Source organism: Leptodactylus fuscus, chromosome 3 (genome assembly GCF_031893055.1).
Source record: "Leptodactylus fuscus isolate aLepFus1 chromosome 3, aLepFus1.hap2, whole genome shotgun sequence".
Lineage (NCBI taxonomy): Eukaryota > Metazoa > Chordata > Amphibia > Anura > Leptodactylidae > Leptodactylus > Leptodactylus fuscus.
Window position 1 is genome coordinate 224,965,260 of NC_134267.1, and position 22,685 is coordinate 224,987,944.

General features: G+C 44.5%; 2 protein-coding genes across 7 annotated transcripts in view; one reads left to right on the plus strand and one right to left on the minus strand.

Annotated features, from left to right (window-relative positions):
* The window catches only part of RCAN2 (regulator of calcineurin 2), a 61,862-nt gene extending 60,330 nt beyond the window's left edge, over window positions 1-1,532 (plus strand). For all 3 annotated transcript variants that reach the window (XM_075269249.1, XM_075269248.1, XM_075269250.1), the window contains one exon: window positions 620-1,532. In XM_075269249.1, coding sequence (XP_075125350.1) covers window positions 620-780 — 161 coding nt within the window. In that variant the 3' untranslated portion in view covers window positions 781-1,532. The remainder of the gene's footprint in view (window positions 1-619) is intronic.
* The window catches only part of ENPP4 (ectonucleotide pyrophosphatase/phosphodiesterase 4), a 29,046-nt gene extending 6,796 nt beyond the window's left edge, over window positions 1-22,250 (minus strand). The window contains exons 1-4 of one of the 4 annotated variants that reach the window (XM_075269244.1): window positions 22,193-22,236; window positions 15,796-16,648; window positions 14,768-14,941; window positions 13,873-14,238 (exon numbers count right to left, since the gene is read on the minus strand). In XM_075269244.1, coding sequence (XP_075125345.1) covers window positions 13,874-14,238; window positions 14,768-14,941; window positions 15,796-16,621 — 1,365 coding nt within the window. In that variant the 5' untranslated portion in view covers window positions 16,622-16,648; window positions 22,193-22,236 and the 3' untranslated portion in view covers window position 13,873. The other 3 variants (XM_075269243.1, XM_075269241.1, XM_075269242.1) reach the window with 3 other exon arrangements.
* Between the last annotated feature and the right edge of the window lie 435 nt (window positions 22,251-22,685).

Consider the following 22,685-nt stretch of genomic DNA (forward strand, 5'->3'; position numbering starts at 1 on the left):
TGACCACACAACTCCTTCCCTTAGGCCCCATTCAGGTCCCATAATGTGCTGTAAAATTTTCCTGGCGAAGACATGCCCCCTCTGCTTTCTTCTGGGGAGGGCGCTAAATATGATGTCCATGCCCCCTGGGACAAGTGGCTGCTAACACATTTGGAGGTTGGCTTGTTCTTCTGTGAATCTGGCAGGTCATCCTTTTTTTTTTTGGGAGCCTCTGGAGCTTCGGGAGTGTTAATAGCAAGTATGCCTATAACTCATTGGAAGAGGGGTATAATGTGTGTAGATAATGGTTCTCATTGGGGAGATCCTCCTAATGTACCAAATTTTCAGTCATTGCTCCTCAGTAATCAAAAAATACAAATTATCGCTCCTCGTGGGTTGGGCATTAGGTAGCTACCTATAGGTGGAGCTAGAGAGACATTTTTCTTCCTTCTGGAGGAAAGCTAATTTGCATAGGCCACACCCAATCTACTGTAAGTAGCAAGAATAGGCAGTGCACTGTACTGTGAGGCCATATATATTATATTCATGGATTTGATAAAAATATATACCGTAAAATGCCTTTAATTCTGCAGGATCAACCTTACAAGTGATTTTTTTATTTTTTTTTTTCTCCCTGCAGGTCAGAAGTACGAGCTCCATGCCGGGACAGAGTCCACCCCCAGCGTTGTAGTCCATGTATGCGACAGTGATCTGGAAGACGAAGAGGACACAAAAACTTCACCCAAACCTCGAATCATCCCGACACGACGCCCCGGCCTGCCCCCAACCCAAACCAACTGACCTGCCGTCCTCGCACAGTGTTACCACCGACCTTTCTAACACTGATTTCTATCCCGCTCTCTCCTCCTCCTATAGACAGTAGGATTTTTTCCTTTTTATAGGGATGTTACTGCTACACGGTCATATTAGCATGTGTCCATATGAAAGCTGTAGTAAAGCCTTCGTAAACTTGCCGCGTGCCAGCGACGACTTGAAACGCGTCACGTCAACTTCCAAGTCCTTCTGACACCGAGCGAGTTCTTAAAGGGCTGGAGACAGGGTTTCTCTATTGATATTGATAACATATCAAAGGCAAAAAAAAAAGTGTTTCCTGTTTTGTTTAATGTTTGCACATCACGTTGCGGATATAGTGTGAGTCGTCGACGCATTTCGTGAAAAGTTGCGTGTTTCATGTCAATTGGAAATCTATCTGTGAACGGTCCAATAGCAAGAAGCTAATGACCACAGGGTGATGCAGTGGTTAATAGCCCGTGTTTCATTGAATGCTGGGTCATGTTACAAAATGGCTGCCGATCTTGTGCGGGTCCCGGGACTGATAAGGAGCACTCCAGACAAAACTGGGTTATGCTTAGTACAGGGCTAGAAGGAGCGGAGCACGACATGGATGGAAAGAACACAAAAGATAGAATCCCTGTGTCATGCTCCGCCCCCCTCTCAGAACATTCTGGAGGCTCTCGGAAAGAGGGGGAGATGCCCTGGACTCCTGGAGGAGTGGACAGAGGTCCCAGGCTTGGTAGAATACACCCACAATCGCTGGGCACTCTAGATTTACATCTATTATGGGTATCCCGATCACGTCCCAAAAAGGGGCATGGCCAGCACACTGCACTAAAAAGGGTGCAGGACCATGACAATAGGGGCATAGCCTCGCCTGAAAATTTTTGTGCATTCTACTTTCCAACTGTTGACAGGCTGAACATGGGCGAGGCTGGTGACAGTCGGCGCTCCCATTGAAGTGGCAATGGGACTACAATTGGACTACTAGTCCCACCCACATTCAGCTAGACGTTACGGTTGAATGTGGAGCGGGATAAAGGTCCTGCTGAGTTTACTTTGTAGGACAGCCCCTTTAAGGATCCATATAGCATTACTGAATCAAATGGCTTTGATCCTGGTAGTTTTAAGTTACTGAAGACCGGCTGTCCTGTATTATCTATGTTGGTCTCTCAATACGGACCTTAAAGGAACTTTCCATTTTCCAAGACTTTCAGTCGTGAGAACTATTAGGTGATCCCAGCCTCTGTGTGTAAACCAGAATTCAGTGACAGTAAGCGGAGATCTTGGAAATTTCAAGGAATTAATAGAGTATATTGATGATGGAACTTTATTTACATAAAAATGGAAGATCCCTTTAAGATTTGCAGGGAGAGACCATCAGGTCCATAATACAGAACTGCTTATGTGTCTTGGCTGACAGCACCTTTAAGTAAGGCAATCTCTCTTCTATTGACGGCCATGTTATGAAAGCAATAAGCTGTTTTACTTAAAGGAACACTCCAGGAACAATGGCTAAATTGTCTAATGCCTGGTGCAGGGCCTGAGGTGGGCGGGGCATGACAGCCATTCAGAGACTATCAGAGAGAATGGCTGTGACATGGCACCCCCTACAGGCTCTGATCTAGGCATGACACAGCCTACTAGGTTTACCTGTGTGAAACCAGAAAATATATATAAATACATCAGAAGTTGGGGCAGTAGCTGAGGTTTCGTTAGTAGGTTTGAGGGATCGGCGAAGGAGTAAATTTCACGATCACGATCTTTTCAGGCGGGATCGAGATCGGGGCTTATTTCCCACAATACTTGGCTACTGGCCAATCATTGTGGGGAAAAGCTTAGCACCCATAGGAATGAATGGAAGCGGCCGGCCACTTAATCCCCAGCGTGCCGGCTGCGTCCATTCATTCCTATGGATTTACCGCAGCCTGCCACTCTTCTGCTTCTTCCCTGCTTTACCTTATACGCAGCTGAATATACGGTAAAACAGGGACGAAGCAGAAGAGTGGCAGGCTGCGGTAAATCACTTTGTGCTGCGCTGCTGTGAGGACGAAGAGCCAAGTTCGCGAGTAGATAGATACTACTGTACATTAACTTGTCTATCTACTAGACAAGTCAATGTACAGTAGTATCTATCTACTCGCGAACTTCGCTCAACTTACCTGCACAGAAGTGCTGCTGCCCTCTGCTGGTCCAGTCCTCTCTCCTTCACATGGCTTCAGAGCGCCTTGCGCCCCCCGCCTCCCTAGACTAGTATTATAGATATGCTGGGAGAAGGCTGGGCTTGTGGCTTAGGAGTGTGGGGGGGGGTACTGGGAAGTGAGTACACCCACACTCTCCTAAGCCACAACAAGCCCCGCCTACTCCCATCATCTCTAACACTAGCCTAGGGAGGTGGTGGCGCTCTGAAGGCCTGTGAAGGAGAGACCAGGACCGGACCAAGAAGGACTGGGAGTGGCAGCAGATCTGTGCAGGTAAGCGGACAACAGGGGGATTTTTTTTTTTAATCACCACACAGCGTGGAGTCCAAAAATTGAAACAATTTTTGGACTACATGCTGTGTAGTGAATAGGATCGTTTTTAAAATCCGATCTTCGATTATTAAAAAAAATCCCATCGACTTGCATTGGGATCGGGTTCGAATGGAAAATGATCGGAAATCGGATTTTAAAAACGATCCTGAAAATTCAAGATCGGCTCAACCCCATTCGTTAGTAAAATGTCATTTACTGACAGCTACATTTTTCTATCCCTTTGCAGCAGCCGCTTTGCAAAATAGGCAACAGAAAGTGTAGCCATATTGGATTTCACCTAATGGTAAAATTGTCAGTTTGTAAGTATATTTAGTCAATAAAGATTTATCTTCAAACACTGAGAAGATAATGAAATATGTTTGCACTTCCTGTCTTCTATTCTGCAAATGGCCGCCGCATCAAGGCTGAAAAAATGGCAATATCTCTGTTAGTAAAGCAAACTGAATGGCCAAATTGTTGCTCCTCCTCGAACTTCTGATTTTCTCAGATATTAAATCATTTATTTTTGGGGGGTGAAAATTCCCTTTAAATTCTGAAAGTTAAAATCCGATCTCTTCAGATCTAGTCATATTATGGTCATGGTTTCCTTACTAAATACAATAAAATATCCACAGATAGACCTATCATAGGCCACCATAGCAAAACTCACACAAGGCCTCCCCCCTCCCCCCCTCGAGGTTGTGTATTTATAAATTGTCCACCATTCCATTTTTAGGTCCAGAATTCTGTCCTGAATAATATCTGTAGAGGGGAGACTCTGTTTTTCTGACTTAAGGGGGTATTCCGGTTAGAACAATAATGTACGGGGGGTCTGTTGCACCCCCCCAAATGAATGAAGTGGCAGTATGTATGCATTGTTCTCGTCATCAGTGACCAGACCCCCACCGACTGCAAACTACCCCCTATCCCTGTTCTGACCAGAATACCCCTTTAATAAACAACATAATTCTGGCTTCCTGCAACCACCACTAGAGGGCACTAACTGTATATGGATTTAAACAACTTAAAGGGGTATTAAGAAGGGTAAAATTATTATTCTATATTAAAATATTAGAGTGCACGGCTTATTATAGTATACAGCTCTTAGTACTGTAACAAGTTGTGCACCTGCGTGTCCATCCCAAATAATGACTGCAAGCAGAGATCTAGATACAGAAAATATACTGGGAGATTGGGAATAGTACGGATGAATATGCAGGTAAATGTAATATATCTTATGAAGGAAATTAGGATTCCTTTTCCACTTATCAGATTGAGCTTTTTTATTTACATAGCAGTCTATGGAGTGGATGGAGGAGGCTGCTGGAAAAGACAGAACTGCAGTGTGAGTCACAGAGCTCTTCTAACAGTGCTATGTTTCAAGAGAAGAGTCTACCACTGCACAGAATGAGGCAATAAACCAATAATGGGCTCCTCTTCCCCATAGACTTCTATGTGTGGGTTGGACAGGAAGATAGACTTTATATAAACAGTCTGAGTGAAGCTAAGGAGGAGGAGAGGAGCCTAATAAGGCGTGAAGGAAACAGATCTCCTTAATAAGATATATTACAAAGTTTCTTATATTTATCTGTACTAGTCATTTATGACATGTTCTTTAAGTATAGATACTTAAAGGGATCCTATCGTTTAATCAAATTTTTTTCTAGGTACTACGTAGGAAGTACCTTTCTCCTACTTTTAGATGTCTTCTCCGGGCCGCCGTTATATAATCCAGTTTTCGGTGGTATGCAAATGAGTTCTCTCGCAGCACTGGGGGTGGTAGGAGATGAATAGCCTTTCTTAAGGCTATTCTTACGTGATAGGCAGAAAAAAATTGATTTTAAATGATAGGATCCCTTTAAGAGATGCTAAAACTGGATATAAATTTGTATATATTGGGTGCCCTCTAGTGCCGACTACAGGTATCTACAAAACAATGTGATGGCAAACAGGGGAAGCAGTTCAGAGTCGGGCCCCATAGCAGTCACCTGAGCGTATGTACGGTATTGCACATGGCGGGTGGCTGATTGAACGGCCATATTTGCATTCAGTATGTATCTGTATATGGGATTCGGCACTGTGGCTCATGGTTTGTACTGTCTGGCTAGGCTGTGTAATACTTAGTCCGGATCACCACCATCCTGCCTACATCTAACATTTGCATGTTGCAGATTTTCAGCACGGCAACGTCTTCTTTTTGTGTAATAATTAGAAAAAAACTAAACAATGTGTTGGGTCCTTTGTTCCGACAGTACAGGTCTTTGTTAATAACGCACTGACGCATTTCACCGTAGCCTAAAATGAACTGCGATTGTTACTAGATCCAGTTACAATGTGTTCAAGCAAATGCATTTTTGTACATTTGTATAATCGCCTGAGTATGGTGTTTTGTATAAATTAGTTACAATTTGAGTAGAAAAAAAAAATAAACTGTGATTATTTATGCCGCCCGCATCCTGTTATTTCTGGTGTCGTGAACATCATCCTGCTGGAGACACATGGACTTCCTCTAGGCAAAGCAGTAGAAGGCGTGCGCTTTATGGCAGCTGCAAAAAATGGGAGTTAAAGCGCAAGTAAATATTTTAGGTTCCATAAATTGATAGTGTAGGTGAATACTGTGCTGAAGGAATGTGTCTGTGTCTTTACTTTGTGTCGCCATACACAAGCAGGGTCAGTTTACAATGAAGTCTATAGAGAGGGGAGGGGAAGGAGCAGTGTTGGACTGGCGTGCCCAGAGCCCAAGCTATATGCAAGTATCACCTGCGTCCCAGGTATTGGCCTGCTACCTACCCTAGCCTTAGACTAAAGAGGAAGAGAACTTTGGGGCAACATGGTGGCTCAACGGTTAGCATTGCAGCGCTGCAGTCCTGGGTTCGAATCCCACCGGGAACAACATCTGCAAGGAGTTTGTATGTTCTCCCATTCTACAAAGACATACTGATAGGGAAAAAATGTACATTGCGATCCCTATATGAGGCTCACAATCTACATTTTTAAAAAAAGGAAGAGAACTAAAGTGACAGATACAAGGTTTAAAGAGCACTTTTCACCACCTCCACCAACTCCAATTCTTAGCATCTGTTCATAGTCGCCGTTCCACTGATTCCAGCACAGTTGGAATTTTCTCTCTAGCCCCCACCATTCCTGAGCAGCAGGCACAGGTAGTTTTGGTGCCTAAGATGTAATGTCAGTAGGCGGTGTTAGGCAGGGGGCGTGACTCAGGGCTCCAATCAGTGGCAGCCAGTGTCAGAGCTCAGAATCACACTCCTTGTCTGTTCCTGCCTGACGCTTCCCTCCCTCCTGATAGTATCGGGCACCAAAACTAACAGCATTGGTTGCTCAGGAAGGGTGGGGACTAGAGAGAAAATTCCAACTGTGCTGGAATCGGTGGAGCAGCGACTATTAAGAGCTGGACTTGTTGGAGGTTTATGAAAGGTCCTCTTTAAATGAGTCTTGTCTATCAGGATAATCAGGCTGGATAGTAATTCCTGATAACCCAGCCTTGCAAGATTTTACATATAATCACGAGGATTTCTTTTTCCCCAGACATCCCCCAGAATTTTTTTTCAATAATTTGCAGAGTTCCAAAACTCCCTCCATACAGTAATACTGACATGCATGAAAATGGTTAAAAAAACAAACAAAAAAACCAAAAAACTATTGTGGAAGAAGTAAAGTAAACTGCATAAAAGTTGCACAATGAAGACGGTGCGGACACGTTGTATGACATGACTGGGGGGGATTTCTTTATGGATTATAGAATAAAGATCCTGGAAGAGTTCTCTGAGGCTCAGCAGTGCCTTAGCGCCATCTTGTGGCTATAAAACATGATCAGCGGTTCAACAAAACCTTCTCTATAGTGGGAGGGAAGTGGATTAAGGACAGTGAAATGGCCATTCAGATTTTGGGACCCAGACCCCACTGGACTCCTATCACAGCCATATACAGACAAGCTGTATCCATGTGTATGGTCTGGTCCTGAGAAGTCCATGTAAGTTACAGAGACAACTGATCCAATGGCCATCTCCCTAAAGCCGGCCATACACCTTAGACCTCGAGATATAGGACTCGATCAGCCGAATTTATGTAATACTCAATTTTTGCCCCTAAACTGACCCCTGATTAATATAGTGGTTGATGATGTCATCTGAACGATCCCAAAATCAATTGATAGGCCGTGTTATCTGATGTGCAAAGCTAGCCTAAGGTCTCATTCACACGACCAAGTGTGCAGGTTGAGGGAGTTCCAATCACTCTGATGCCATCTAAGTACCCTCTATCCTCCATTGATTTCAGTGGGGGAGAGGGGGTTGCCCTCTGTTTCATTGTCACGGTGATGGATAGGACATGCCCAATATTCCACGGAATGGAATGGAACATCGGACCCCCCCCCCCCCCCCCCCCCGCCTGTACACTTAGTCATGTATACAGGGCCTAGGGCCTCTCACTTCAGTATACGGAGGAGGGGGGGGGGATTGATGGAAACCAATATTTAGTCTAAGCCTTGGCAGCTGCTGATTGAAGGAACTGGACAATGCTTTGCCATAGGTGGGCGATCAGAAAACCTTAGGTTAGGTAAACTTAGGAAATTTAGGAATTCAGGCAGTTGCATAACTAGGAATGGCGGGGCCCCGAGGTGAACTTTTCACATGCCCCCCCACCGATGCCGAAGACCTCGACCGAGTATTAGGACATCCAATATTACCCTAGTGTGGATACGGCCATAAAATTCCATTTGTATTTCATGCACATCTACAGTACAGCGGTGAACGTCACGTCGCGGCTTCTCTGTTTAACTACAATTTGCTGATAACTGGGAGATAATAGCGGGCAGATGGAGGAGACATCTGTGTGTTCTGCTCTTTTCAATATCAACGCTTTCATTTCAATGACTCTACATCTGAATGAGCGGCGCGTGTCCAGCATGACAACTCCCGGGGTGCGCATATAACAGGAGACCACACCTGTATGTGACCGAAACACAAAGACACCCCCATGAACATCAAAACTAACTGCAGGGGGCGCTCACAGGTCATATAGGGAGGCCGCATCAACACTTTCAGTATTTGGACCCTATATACAACTTGAGGCTGGGGCCCCACGTTGCAAAAACAGTTGTTTTTTTTTTTTTTGTTGCAGTTTTTGTTGACATCATCACAACATCCCCTCTCTTCCTGCACGTCTCGCAGCGGTCCGCTCTGCCAAAGGTGGTTATTCTGGATTTTGAGAGGTGGGCACATTAAAGGGGTTGTCCCATCTCAAGGATCCTATCTATACTCCTAGCTTATGTGAATACATTGCTTCATCAAAACTGGTTGGCTGTTATCTTAATTTATTCACTTAATTGTTTACACTGCATTTCCATAGCCATGGGCCTGGCGATGATCTTGACTAGATCCCTGCTCTCAGGGAGGGAGGGGAGGCTGAGTGCTCGGAGCAGCTTGTATTTCCGAGCTGTTTATCTCTGCACCACACAAGTGACGTAGCTCCCTGCTCTCAGATAGGGGAGGGAGGAGGTGACTGCTCCGTGCTTGTATTTCTGAGCTGTTTATCTCCTGCTCTCCGATTTATCAGCTGTGCTAATTGAATTTTGTTGATTATGGCTAAGACAGGAAGTCTGTTACCTCTGTGTGTAACACAGACCTAAAACTGATTTTATTGCAAACTGACTCAAATCCAGCTCCACTACATCAGCTTCATATTGTGCATCTTCCAGTGATATAGTGCTAATTTATGTACAACCAATCCCTCATTACTGACTGCAAACATGTACTGCTATGAAGAGAGATAGCAGAGCTTTGTCTGGGGGACAGCAAGTGAAACCCTGCCCACCAATGTACTGAGAAAACCAGGAAGTGAACAGAGCACACAGTATGCAGGTTGCTGAACAAGCCAGTTGGTAATACCCCTTTAATGTGACTGGACTGTGTATAATACTGCTTCTATGTACAAGAATATAACTACTATAATACTACTCCTATGTACAAGAATATAACTACTATAATACTACTCCTATGTACAAGAATATAACTACTATAATACTGCTCCTATGTACAAGAATATAACTACTATAATACTGCTCCTATATACAAGAATATAACTACTATAATACTGCCTCCTATGTACAAGAATATAACTACTATAATACTACCTCCTATGTACAAGAATATTACTACTATAATACTGCTCCTATGTACAAGAATATAACTACTATAATACTGCTCCTATGTACAAGAATATAACTACTATAATACTGCCTCCTATGTACAAGAATATAGCTACTATAATACTACTCCTATGTACAAGAATATAACTACTATAATACTGCCCCTATGTACAAGAATATAACTACTATAATACTGCTCCTATGTACAAGAATATAACTACTATAATACTGCCTCCTATGTACAAGAATATAGCTACTATAATACTACTCCTATGTACAAGAATATAACTACTATAATACTGCCCCTATGTACAAGAATATAACTACTATAATACTACTCCTATGTACAAGAATATAACTACTATAATACTACTCCTATGTACAAGAATATAACTACTATAATACTGCCCCTATGTACAAGAATATAACTACTATAATACTACTGCTATGTACAAGAATATAACTACTATAATACTACTCCTATGTACAAGAATATAACTACTATAATACTGCCCCCTATGTACAAGAATATAACTACTATAATACTGCTCCTATGTACAAGAATATAACTACTATAATACTGCCCCCTATGTACAAGAATATAACTACTAATACTGCTCCTATGTACAAGAATATAACTACTATAATACTGCTCCTATGTACAAGAATATAACTACTATAATACTGCCCCCTATGGACAACAGTAGATATATATATATATATATATATATATATAGTTATAAACACTTGGACTGTTACTTGGTGTCGGTCTTACACGTCTCCCCTTATAATATAAGATGATGAATGGCACAAAGCGGCTTCAATTAAGTTATTTTTTATTACAAAAATATATCAGAAAAATCTGGAGTGGTTACATCTATTTCCTACAAGTAAAGCTCTTCAAGAAAACGAGTAGACAATCTGTGCTTCTCCAACTTCAGTAAAGGCAAGTATTATAGAATAAGTAGACCCCCCACCATATTAAATACCCCCCAGATCCAGAACTTTGCTTCTACTGAACATTATTATAGGCCCATTACAAGTCATCTGCAGACTCACACAATCACATAGACAGTACAAGTTGTAGGGAGGTTCCAATATTTTTCATTATCAGACGCAAATAATATTTGCACCTTCATGCAACTTTGACTAAAGGCACCAAAGATGTAATTTTACTCTTTAACAGTCATTGGTATTGGTTGGTTATTTCTATGTTGAGCGGTGGAGTCAGCAGGCCAAACTACCAACTACGATTTATTTTTCCATGGCCTGACTACGACTACGACTCCTTCATAAATGGCTGACAGTGACGGGTATACACAAATAAATATTTCCCTTTATCATCGGTGTGTCGTATAGGGAGCCCTATAGAGCCAGACAATCCTGTCCTGACGTTGTGCCGCTCACACGGTGGTTTGTTACTATGTCTCAGTGTAGGCCGTAGTCAGTGACCGATACACAGCGGCGGTAATAATCTCTCAACTGTCCAGGACTTTGGATAGGACGTAACAACCCATCAGCTGTGTGATTGTAGAAATGCAATTCGGGTTATCCGAGACCGAAAATACTCGTATTCTTGGGATAGGTCAGCAACCTGAGATTGTCTTTTTCCCTTGAAATAGCGCCACCCTAGTCCACAGGCTGTTTCTGGTACTGCAACCCATTCTTTTTCACTGGATTAAAAATGAGATGCAGTACCGCGCACAGGCCATGGACATAAAGGGGCGCTGTTTTCAAGAAACTTCAACAAAAATGACTAAAGGAAAAAACTGAATCATGGCTTAATGTTAGGTCAGTATTGGATCCCCCTTCACCATAGTACCATATATATACATGTCTGCACGTGGATCTTTATGTACAGTATTATATGGCTCCCCCATACTTTATATAGAAGCATGGCTCACTAGATATACAAGTATAAAACATCCAGGTCTCTAAACTATATAATCTATAGAAACTGTCTATACAAAACATATAGGACACTACTGATATACATACAGATTAGTGCAAGTGTGGGATATCCTACAGTATATACGTCCTTCTATACCATCAAGTGTATACGGACCATGGACTTGTAGGTGGTAGACATGACTGGGGACATAAAGTATATAGGTGTGCCTTGTGACACTGCCACCAAAATAGTAACCGAACGTGACCCAGTATTGAGGTTTTCTCAATGAAAGGGGGTTTTCTGGGTTGTATCACCAATATTAGACAGAAGGGGTCTGATACCTGGGACCCCTGCAGCTTTTTAAGTTCTGCTTCCACAGGCCAAGTGATATCACATCTATTGGTCAGCTGTCCTACTTGCAACTCAGTCCCATTCAAGGGAATGGGGCTGAGCTGCAATACCATGCACAGCCACTATACTACATACGGCACTGTGCTCGGTAGGAAGTGAAGAGGCTGCAGCGTTCCTAAAAACACTGCCTTATGATCGGAGGGAGTGTCAGGGGACATACCCTCACCGATCTGAGATTTCAGTCCCAGAAAACCCCTTTAACCATCACATAATCTACACAAAGTGCTCTGTGCTACAGACCTGTGACTCTCCAGCAGTCCTCAAGTACCAACAAGTCCTAAAAGCTAGACACAATCATGGACTTGCAGAGGAAGAGAGTCTGCATTTTTCCAGGAATAGCGCCACTCTTGTCCACAGGCTATGTCTGGTATTGCAGTTCAACCTCATTCAGTGCTATTTCTGGGGAAAATGACATTTCTTTACCAATAATCCATCTATTAGGATATTTATTCACTGTTTGAGTAGTTTTTCAGAAATACAAGGACAGGGCTAGAACAACATGGCTGCTCTCTTGCAGCTGTGCATGGTATTGCAAGTTCAACTCCATTCCCATCAATGCATCTGAAATGCAATACCAAACACAACCCATAGACCGATGTGGCGCTGTTTCCAGGAAAAAGTAAAAGTCGTGTTTTTCTTATTCAGTGCAATCCCTTTAATTTTTTTCCCCTTGGAAAATGCCTTTAAGAGCCACAGGTCACAGACTGCTGTAATAAATATTAACACGCCTAAAACTGGATAGATATTATCTGCAATATATCTCAAGGGGGAGGAGAACTGGATATAACATCACTGTGCGTTATACAAGCAGAGCATGCTGGGAGTTGTAGTATCATCTGATGTTCAAAATTTTCGTGGAAGTAAAGTTGACCGTCATCTCCCCACAGTATACAATAGATGGGCGCCAGGATATATGGCCTCAACTAGGGTATACGGTTGATGACTATAGCTAGTATGTGGTCTCAACTACAGTATACAGCACTTTGCCACAGCTAGCGTATAGCGTACTTGGCCTTAACTAGGGTATACGGCAGACGGCCATAGCAAGGGTATAGAGTACGTAGCCTCAACTAGGGTATACAGTATATTGTCTTGACCAGGATATAAGGTACATGGCCCCGACTAGGGTATACGGTAGATGGCCACGTCTAGGGTATACAGTAGGCCACAGCTAGGCCTCAACTAAGGTAGTTGGCTTTGGCTACAGTATGAAGTAGATGGGTTATACAATATACAGCGTTTGCGAGTGTATATGGTAGCTGGCCATGACTAGAGTATATACAGAGATGGCCTCAGCTATGGTATACAGAAGATGACCACAGCTAGGGTATACAGCAGGTATACAGATAGCCTGGCAGTGGAAAACTATTGGCTAGCTCCTTCATTTCACCAGTAAGGCACTTTATATAAAGTGTATTGCAGTCTACAGAGGGTATATACCTGTAAAGATCACACATAGGACCTCACAGGATCTATATCAGGGCACCTGTACAATGTCCTAACAATGCTGAGCTAGGGGGCGCTATGGTTTCCATTATATGGAAGGAGATTTACTAATGAAAATGTGCCATATGCCCTTATTTACCAAGTGTTGTGTATACACTGCTCTCACCTTACCCAACAGGGGGCAGGAGAGATCGGGGGGAGTGGGCACAGCCTAGTGGGGAAGGGCATGTGCACCAAAATTGTGCAAACATTGGCCATTATCTGGTCTAAATTTTCCCCTGATTCGTGAATCAGCCTCATTGTGATCTGTTGCTGGGAATCCCAGGTATCACCAAGTAATCCCGAATGTCTAATTAAAGGGGTGCTCCGGATCTCAACATTTATGGCACATACACCTCTTAATTCATTGGCCAATGGGTTTACAGGACCTCCATTTTCCCAACAAGTGAGGCACCTATAGGCAAACCCCTTTAAGCAGAAGATCCTCCCCACCCGACGGGGGGTCTGCGTTTGGTAATTTTCCCTTTAATCCTTTGATTTGGTTTCTAATTACCCCCCCACCCACCCAATTAGATAGAAAATTTCACTGCATCCAGCACACACAGGCCTTGCATGGAAGAACGTGTAAAGGGTTAAATCAGTGCTACCGCGTTTGCTAGCGCCTAACGAACCTCAGCCAATTAAAGGATCGTCATCATCCTGGAACTGCAGCCGCGTGAACTGGCGCGGGGAGGGCAACTTCTTCTTCAGTAACATTATTATGACGCAGGATAGGGTGGCGAGCACCAGGATCCCACCCACGACGATGCCGATGGCTTCTGGGACTTGGACGCACCACTGGTCGGCCAACAAGCACTTGGTGTTGGACAGGGTGCCATTGTTGGGCTGTGCCTTTAGGCCGAGGATATGGCACATCATGGGGTAGATGTCCACGCTGTTTATGGTGCTCATCTTGAAGTTCTTGTGGAAGGCTGGTCCGTGCGCCGCTAGTAGAGGATGCATACTGGGTAGGTTGTTGTCGTAGCCGTGGTCTCCCTCTGAAAGATAAAAAAAAATAGTCATCGGGACATCCAAACAGATTTTATAGGAAAGGGCAAAGCTTTGGGGTTCTTTGCAGGGCTGTGGAGTCAGCAGGCCAAATGACTAACTCAGACTCCTCCGTTCTTCCACATGCTGACTACGACTACAGCTACGACAAGACTGGAGCAACCAAAGCAAACGATGGGGAGAACCAGACCACAGGATTCAATGTCCCTGAGACAAAAAGAGTCCAAGGAACACCTTCAGAAGCCAAAGTCCCAAATTCCCGACTCCACCCAAAACTGACCACAACTCGGCATCGCTGATACCATTTGACATGTACAAGACCACACCACTTGGTCCACTTGATCACCATTGACTCTGCCCTCCATCTTGTTCTAGGTCTGACGTTAGGGCTCGGTGACAATAATAGGGTCTACAGCTGGTTTGGAGTTCCCCGGCCTGAAGAAGTCCACCAACCACTGATACAATGACAGTCTCAGTTATGGTCAATGTACAGACTACTACCATTAGGGGGCGACCTACTTGATACCGATGCTGATGCATTCTGCACTATGGTCCAGCCCTCGTCCGCCACTATGATTATGGGCTGGATGCGGCTGTTGTGCTTGTAGTGGTAGCGATCGGGGATGTCGTCTTTCAGGTAGACCTTCGCGTTCTTGATACATTTTTTTAGCAGATCGTAAACTACTTTGGTATCTAGGAAAGGGAGAAAAACGTATTAGTGGGTTTCACCCTCCAAATAGAACGGAATCGTACTAATCCCTAAATATTAGAGATGAGCGAGTACTGTTTGGATCAGCCGATCCGAACAGCACGCACGCATAGAAATGAATGGATGCACCTGGTACTTCTGCTTTGATGTCGGCTGGCCGCTTAACCCCCCGCGCGCCGGCTACGTCCATTCATTTCTATGTGAGCGTGCTGTTCGGATTGGCTGATCCGAACAGTACTCGCTCATCTCTACTAAATATATCTAATAGAGATGTAGCAGCAATGTGACTGCTTGCCGAATGTCCGCTGACATCTGGGCAGCCGGAAATTAAATGTACAGGAACATCGTTGTAGAGCTGCCAACTGCGGGAGCAAGGAGTGGACAGATCATTGTATACACAGCGATCAATGAGCAGTGAGTATATAGAATCAATGAGCAGTGTGTATATAGCCATGCAGTTTCCTCCCAACCCCGGGGTCATGTGATCTGAAGGGTGCCAGAAATTGGATTTTTGTAAAGGTATTAAAACAACACAGACTACAGTCATGGCCGTAAGTGTTGGCAACCCTGAAATTTTTCCATATATTTCGGACTAGAAGATGCAAATTTGGGAGGAAAATGGGGAGTGCATCTTATAATCCAAATACATGATAGCTTCCTGCAGCGGCAGGAGTGGAGCGGTGCTACGGGTCCTGGCGGCGCAAACTCATGCCGGCACCCGTCCTATTACTGCAGATGCCGGGTCTGTAAAGATGATGTATCAGGTAACAAATAAAACTTTGGCGCTCAAGTATAAATTTATTCCCTAAATAAAAGTATACTGTCTGACCACACACACCTGTAAGAGGCAATATGGCCGTCACCGGAGTGGAGTCCACCCATTTGTACTTTTCTCGACCAATACAGTCATCCAGCACGATGACTCTCTTCTCCGAGCACGAAGCCATCCCATGGTCACTGGTGATTATTACATTGACTGTGTCCCAAAGTTTTGACTCTTTAAGCTTGGCCACCAAGTATCCTATATCTTTGTCCACATCGTCCAACACTTCAGTCATGTTTTCAGGCCCACGTGCGTGCCCGCTGTGGTCTGGTTCTTCGAAGTACAACGTTGCAAAGTTGATGGGGTTCTCGGCCCTTGTGAACCATGAGATGATGCTATTCACTCGTTCTTCAAAGGATACTGATGAATTGTATGGTAAGTAGTCTATGGAGGCATTCTCGAATTTCACGTCACTTCCTGGCCACATGGCGGAGCCACTCCTCCGACCTGCAAGAGTGTTTGTTACCCAGATAGGGGTGGCTTCGTTCCACCATATTGGGTTGGTCTTGGAGCTAAAGTTGGATGGACTGAAGGTTAGGCCTGTGGCATTGTCAAACATGTTGTTGGCTACCATCCCGTGGCTCTCGGCGTATAGACCAGTGACTAAGGAATAATGATTAGGGAAGGTCTTTGTGATGAAAACGTTCTTGACCTCTCTCACCAAGACGCCATCATCAATGAACTCCTGGAGTTTAGGAAGCGAGTAATTTACAAAATAGTCTGCTCGGAATCCATCGAAAGACACAAGGATTAACCGGGGAACAGAAGTGTTACCGGATGAGTCTCCAGAGCACACAATGGCCCCATACACCAGAGTGAGCAGGAACGTCAACGCGTGCATCCTGAACGCCCTCGTAGAAAGATGTATCTGGAAAATAAAACCCGACGTTCAAGGATTTTAGAAAGAACAATACATTAAAGAAAGGACCAGCCTAAATCTCACTCATTACACACACATTCTAGGTGTCGCAACCTTACCTCACATCCAATGACACTCAATCTAGATGCCCCCAAACACCCTTTACGCGCTCATTCTATGTGCTCAAATCCCAACCGTTAAAATACCCATTCCAATGTGTAAGTCACATCCATAATCCATTACACGCTCCTTCTAGATACCCAACTCAAGTACATCTCACTTCTTCTAGATTCACAACCCACATCTATTACACAATCCTTCCAGATGTCCAAGTCACACACTACGCGCTCATTCTAGAAGCCCAGTTCATTGGTTCCAAATCAAAATACACAGAATCTAACCAATCACGTTATACAATGGAGGATCTCCAACCATAGTGGAGCTCCAGATACCACAAGTGGTCAGAGCATCCTGGTAGTTGGAGTTTCTCCACAGCTGGTTGACGACCACCAACAATGCTAAGTAGACCACAAATAATCTGCTAGCGTCAGATTGCCAACTGGTCACGCCGAGTCCAGAGAGCTGTGAAGACTGGCAAATCCTGTTAATCCAGTGCTAAACAATAATACACAACACATTGTTACAGAAGACCAACTATAACCGGAACAAGAAATTCCAGTTTGCCACGTGAGTAAACTGGGTTAAGGCAGCAACACTCTGCTTTATATTACAGGATGAGTCAACACCATGATCGTATTAACTCATTAGCGTACCACCGACTTCAAGTATAGTCCTTAGCACCAAGGCCTTGCACTAAGTATACTTGCAAAGAGTGAAGCAACTCCAAGTAGTTCCATTGGTTTACCCACTTAGTAGATTTTCACCACCAGGCCAACCACCTGGTAATGGAAATCTTCTCAACTAATGAGTCTAACGAATTAGGGAAGGAACGGACAAGGTATTGTCTCAAGGTACACGTTAGCTAGGATAGGCCATCATGGTCCAACTGGGAGAGCCCTTGTAGAACAAAATGGCAGAAGGACTCAAAGCACCATGCACTTTCTTCTCTTGGTAGTCTTTGGAGGTTGAATGGTTGGCCTGTTGTAGTCAATGGCTAACCAGGTGGTCACCCGTGAAAACCAGAAGGAAGCATCAAAGAAGACAAAGTGTCACGGTGTTTTCCTAGCACCATTGCCACTTCATTAGAGCAATTGTCAGGCTTCACATTGGTGATAACCCCTGCCAGTTGAACATTGGTGGTACAGTCCTATGAAAAAGTTTGGGCACCCCTATTAATCTTAATCATTTTTAGTTCTAAATATTTTGGTGTTTATAACAGCCATTTCAGTTTGATATATCTAATAACTGATGGACACAGTAATATTTCAGGATTGAAATGAGGTTTATTGTACTAACAGAAAATGTGCAATATGCATTAAACCAAAATTTGACCGGTGCAAAAGTATGGGCACCTCAACAGAAAAGTGACATTAATATTTAGTAGATCCTCCTTTTGCAAAGATAACAGCCTCTAGTCGCCTCCTGTAGCTTTTAATCAGTTCCTGGATAAAGGTATTTTGGACAAACAATTCAAGTTCAGTTAAGTTAGATGGTCGCCGAGCATGGACAGCCCGCTTCAAATCATCCCACAGATGTTCAATGATATTCAGGTCTGGGGACTGGGATGGCCATTCCAGAACATTGTAATTGTTCCTCTGCATGAATGCCTGAGGATTTGGAGCGGTGTTTTGGATCATTGTCTTGCTGAAATATCCATCCCCGGCGTAACTTCAACTTCGTCACTGATTCTTGAACATTATTCTCAAGAATCTGCTGATACTGAGTGGAATCCATGCGACCCTCAACTTTACCAAGATTCCCGATGCCGGCATTGGCCACACAGCCCCAAAGCATGATGGAACCTCCACCAAATTTTACAGTGGGTAGCATGTGTTTTTCTTGGAATGCTGTTTCTTTTTGGACGCCATGCATAACGCCTTTTTTTTTTATAACCAAACAACTCAATTTTTGTTTCCAAAATGAAGCTGCCTTGTCCAAATGTGCTTTTTCATACCTCAGGCAACTCTATTTGTGGCGTACGTGCAGAAACGGCTTCTTTCTCATCACTCTCCCATACAGCTTCTCCTTGTGCAAAGTGCGCTGTATAGTTGACCGATGCACAGTGACACCATCTGCAGCAAGATGATGCTGCAGCTCTTTGGAGGTGGTCTGTGGATTGTCCTTGACTGTTCTCACCATTCTTCTTCTCTGCCTTTCTGATATTTTTCTTGGCCTGCCACTTCTGGGCTTAACAAGAACTGTCCCTGTGGTCTTCCATTTCCTTACTATGTTCCTCACAGTGGAAACTGACAGGTTAAATCTCTGAGACAACGTTTTGTATCCTTCCCCTGAACAACTATGTTGAACAATCTTTGTTTTCAGATCATTTGAGAGCGGGCTGTCCATGCTCGGCGACCATCAAACTTAACTGAACTTGAATTGTTTTGTAGAAAGAAATGGTCCAAAATACCTTCATCCAGGATCCAGGAACTGATTAAAAGCTACAGGAAGCGACTAGAGGCTGTTATCTTTGCAAAAGGAGGATCTACTAAATATTAATGTCACTTTTCTGTTGAGGTGCCCATATTTTTGCACCGGTCAAATTTTGGTTTAATGCATATTGCGCATTTTCTGTTAGTACAATAAACCTCATTTCAATCCTGAAATATTACTGTGTCCATCAGTTATTAGATATAGCAAACTGAAATGGCTGTTTCAAACACCAAAATATTTAGAACTAAAAATGATTAAGATTAATAGGGGTGCCCAAACTTTTTCATAGGACTGTATATACTAGAGATAGGTAGCAATGGGTGCAAAATCCCAATATCAGTTTCCAACTATTTGAAAATGACCTACAGACTTACCCTCCTTTGCTACAAAGTCTAGAACTCTATCACGAGTTGTGCCAAAGCTGTGATGCGTGTGCCCGTCACCAATGACCCCATATTTGGCACCTTGTCTAGGGTATATGCTAAAAGCCACACTCTACACGTCTACATTTGTAGGCTGCATCTCTAGCTCCACCACTTCCTGATTCACGTTTGCTTAAATCTTCCGACCAGGTTTCGATAAGAGGAACGGACTTTTGCACAATAAGCCCTGTCATGGAGACCGTTTACATAGCGTCACCACGAGTATTACATTTACATGGCGGCAGTGATAATGGAATATTCTACAATAACGATTCACAGCCAACTAGGAAGATATCTCCTCGCTGATCTACAAACAGAGTCTGGCCATATCCGGTCACCTTGTATTAGGTTAGGCTCACCCTTAAAAATATATGAAAAAACTTGTAAAAATTTGCTTCTGTTTTTGGTCTACAGCTCCTATGCAGACAAGTGAGTTCCTATGTCTTTATATTGAAGAACATGATGATGTGTCGTCATACAGACGGGTGGCAGTGGCTCCCATACCAGTCTGGACGCCATGTACATGCTGCACGAGTCACATATCCATATGACATGGCCCAATGGATTCTAGTAGAGAAGTCACAATACAGAACTTCCAGTGCCTAATAGAAAATCATAATGGTCTTCTAAAGACCATGGAGATTCAGAGCAGTGATCTCAGGTGGTCGGGGCCAGTGCAGGGACCTTGGGTGGTCATGTATAAAAATGGTGACATCAGGTGGTTGGGGCCAGTGTGGTAAATACAGGTGGTTGTGGGCAGGAGTGTTGACCTTGTTTGGTCTTGAGTGACAGTACAGACCTCCAGTGGTCGGGATCAGAGCTGGTGGTCGGTGTGAGAGTAGTGACACTGAGTAACTGGGGCCAGAGGAGGGATATTGGGTGGATGGGGCCATAGTGGTGATCTCAGATGCTCAAGCAGCAGAAGTGGTCAGGACAAATGCAGTGAATTCAGGTGGTTGAGGGTAAGAGTGGTGACCCTGGGTGACAGTAGAGACCTTCAGTGGTTGTGATCAGAGTGGGAACGTCCAGTGGTCATGGTTGGAGTGGTAACCTCTGGTGGTCGGAGTGAGAGCATTGACATTGAGTGGCTGGTGCTAGAGGAGGGACCTTGGGTGGTGGGGGCCATAGTGGTGCTTCAGATGCTCAAGCGGCAGAAGTGACCTCAGGTGGACAGGGCAAGAGCAGTGAATTCAGGTGGTTGAGGGTAAGAGTGGTGACCTTGGGTGAAAGTAGGAACCTCCAGTGGTCATGGTTGGAGTGGTAACCTCTGGTGGTCGGAGTGAGAGCAGTGACATTGAGTGGCTGGTGCCAGAGGAGGGACCTTGGGTGGATGGGGCCAAAGTGGTACCTCAGATGCTCAACCAGGTGGTCAGGACAGTGCAATGAATTTGGGTGGTTGAGGACAAGAATGGTGACCTTGGGTGCGAGTAGGGACTTCCAATGGTCACACAAAACAGTAACCTCTGCTGTGAGTGGCTAAAGCAGTAACAATGAGTAGCTGGGGCCAGAGTGGTGACCCCCTATGACTGGGCCCACGATGGTGGCCTAAACAGATTGCATCCACACATACAATTTATTTAGATTCCATCTATCGGCTGTGTTACGTCCCAATGCCTAGAACATGGATGCAGTCACCGACCACACCAGAGCTTCCTTACAAAATTCTGCACACGAGAGGAGACAGTCACCTTGTAGATAAACTCTACCGGGACCACTTGTCTCGGCCTCCACAGTGCACTGTCTGCTTACCAAAAAAAAATCTGATTTTAACTTTGGACGTGACTGGAGAAGAAATCATCATGTAACCGAGTATATTGTTGTTGCACGGAATATACCCCGCAACATAGAATGAGCCCCATCACCCCGGGCAAGTCACATGACTGTTCTATATGGTTGTTATTGTCCAAGGTTCAGTAAGGGGAGGTGACAATGACAGGACGGAAGTAAAGTGACTACATCATATACAAGTCCGGCTGTGCACCAGGATAGGCATACATGATGGGATGGGACGAATATGTGCGAGATTATGGGATGGACACAAGCTCATATTACTTATGGATATAGGGGTGCATATAATGCCCCTCTTGGTCTCTTACCCCAACCAAATGAATGGAGGGCTTCTCCAGTACTGGATGTAGTTCAGTGGGGGGCACCCTACATCCTGCAGGGGTGGGGCATTTTATAACAATAGGGGGTGCAGAGATTGGGGTCGCACACGGACCCTGGGGACAACGATGCAGAATAGTTGGTGGCCCAAAAAGTGACGGCCACTGCAATGCAGAAACTAGAAGAATGCAAGAAATCCAAGGGCAGAAAGTTTAGGTGGAGTGACCTGTGACCTTTACCAGATCTTCTACAGCACTGACTCCAAGGCCAAGTCACATGTCAGGTATAAGAGACAAGAGTCTGCCTGTGACACAACACAGTGTGCACCATAACCTGCAACTTCATCAGCAAACACAGCTCCGCTACACCCAGAAGAGGGCGCCACCCCCGGCCCTCGCCTCAGTACAACCCCCGCAATGACAGCGCTAATCCCCGCAGTGGTCTCCGCTCCCATACACACTGATATACTCACAGAACGCGGACACACCGACACACAACTCCGCAGACTTACTGCCGACTACCTCACTGGGCGGGGCCTACAGTCAGGAAGGCGGGGCCACAGCTCAGTCACCGGCAGCTGATTGGTCTAGACGGGATGACGTCTCTGACGCCCGGGCTAGTGCGACTGACAGCGGGTAGTGTTGTGGACACGTGATGCGGCGGGTGACGTCACTGTGCCCTCTGGATGATTGAGTGATAGGAGGGGTCACCTGTGTCTGCCAATGTCTCCCTAGTGACCGGCACTGACATGGAGCCACTGCCTAGTACCTGTATCTTACTGTATACGGCTTCATATCAGGATATCACTAAGCTTATACTATCCTATATATACAAGACTATAGTACTGCCCCCTATGTACAAGAATATACTATAATACTGCCCCCTATGTACAAGACTGTAGTATAATACTGCCCCCTATGTACAAGAATATACTATAATACTGCCTCCTATGTACAAGAATATAT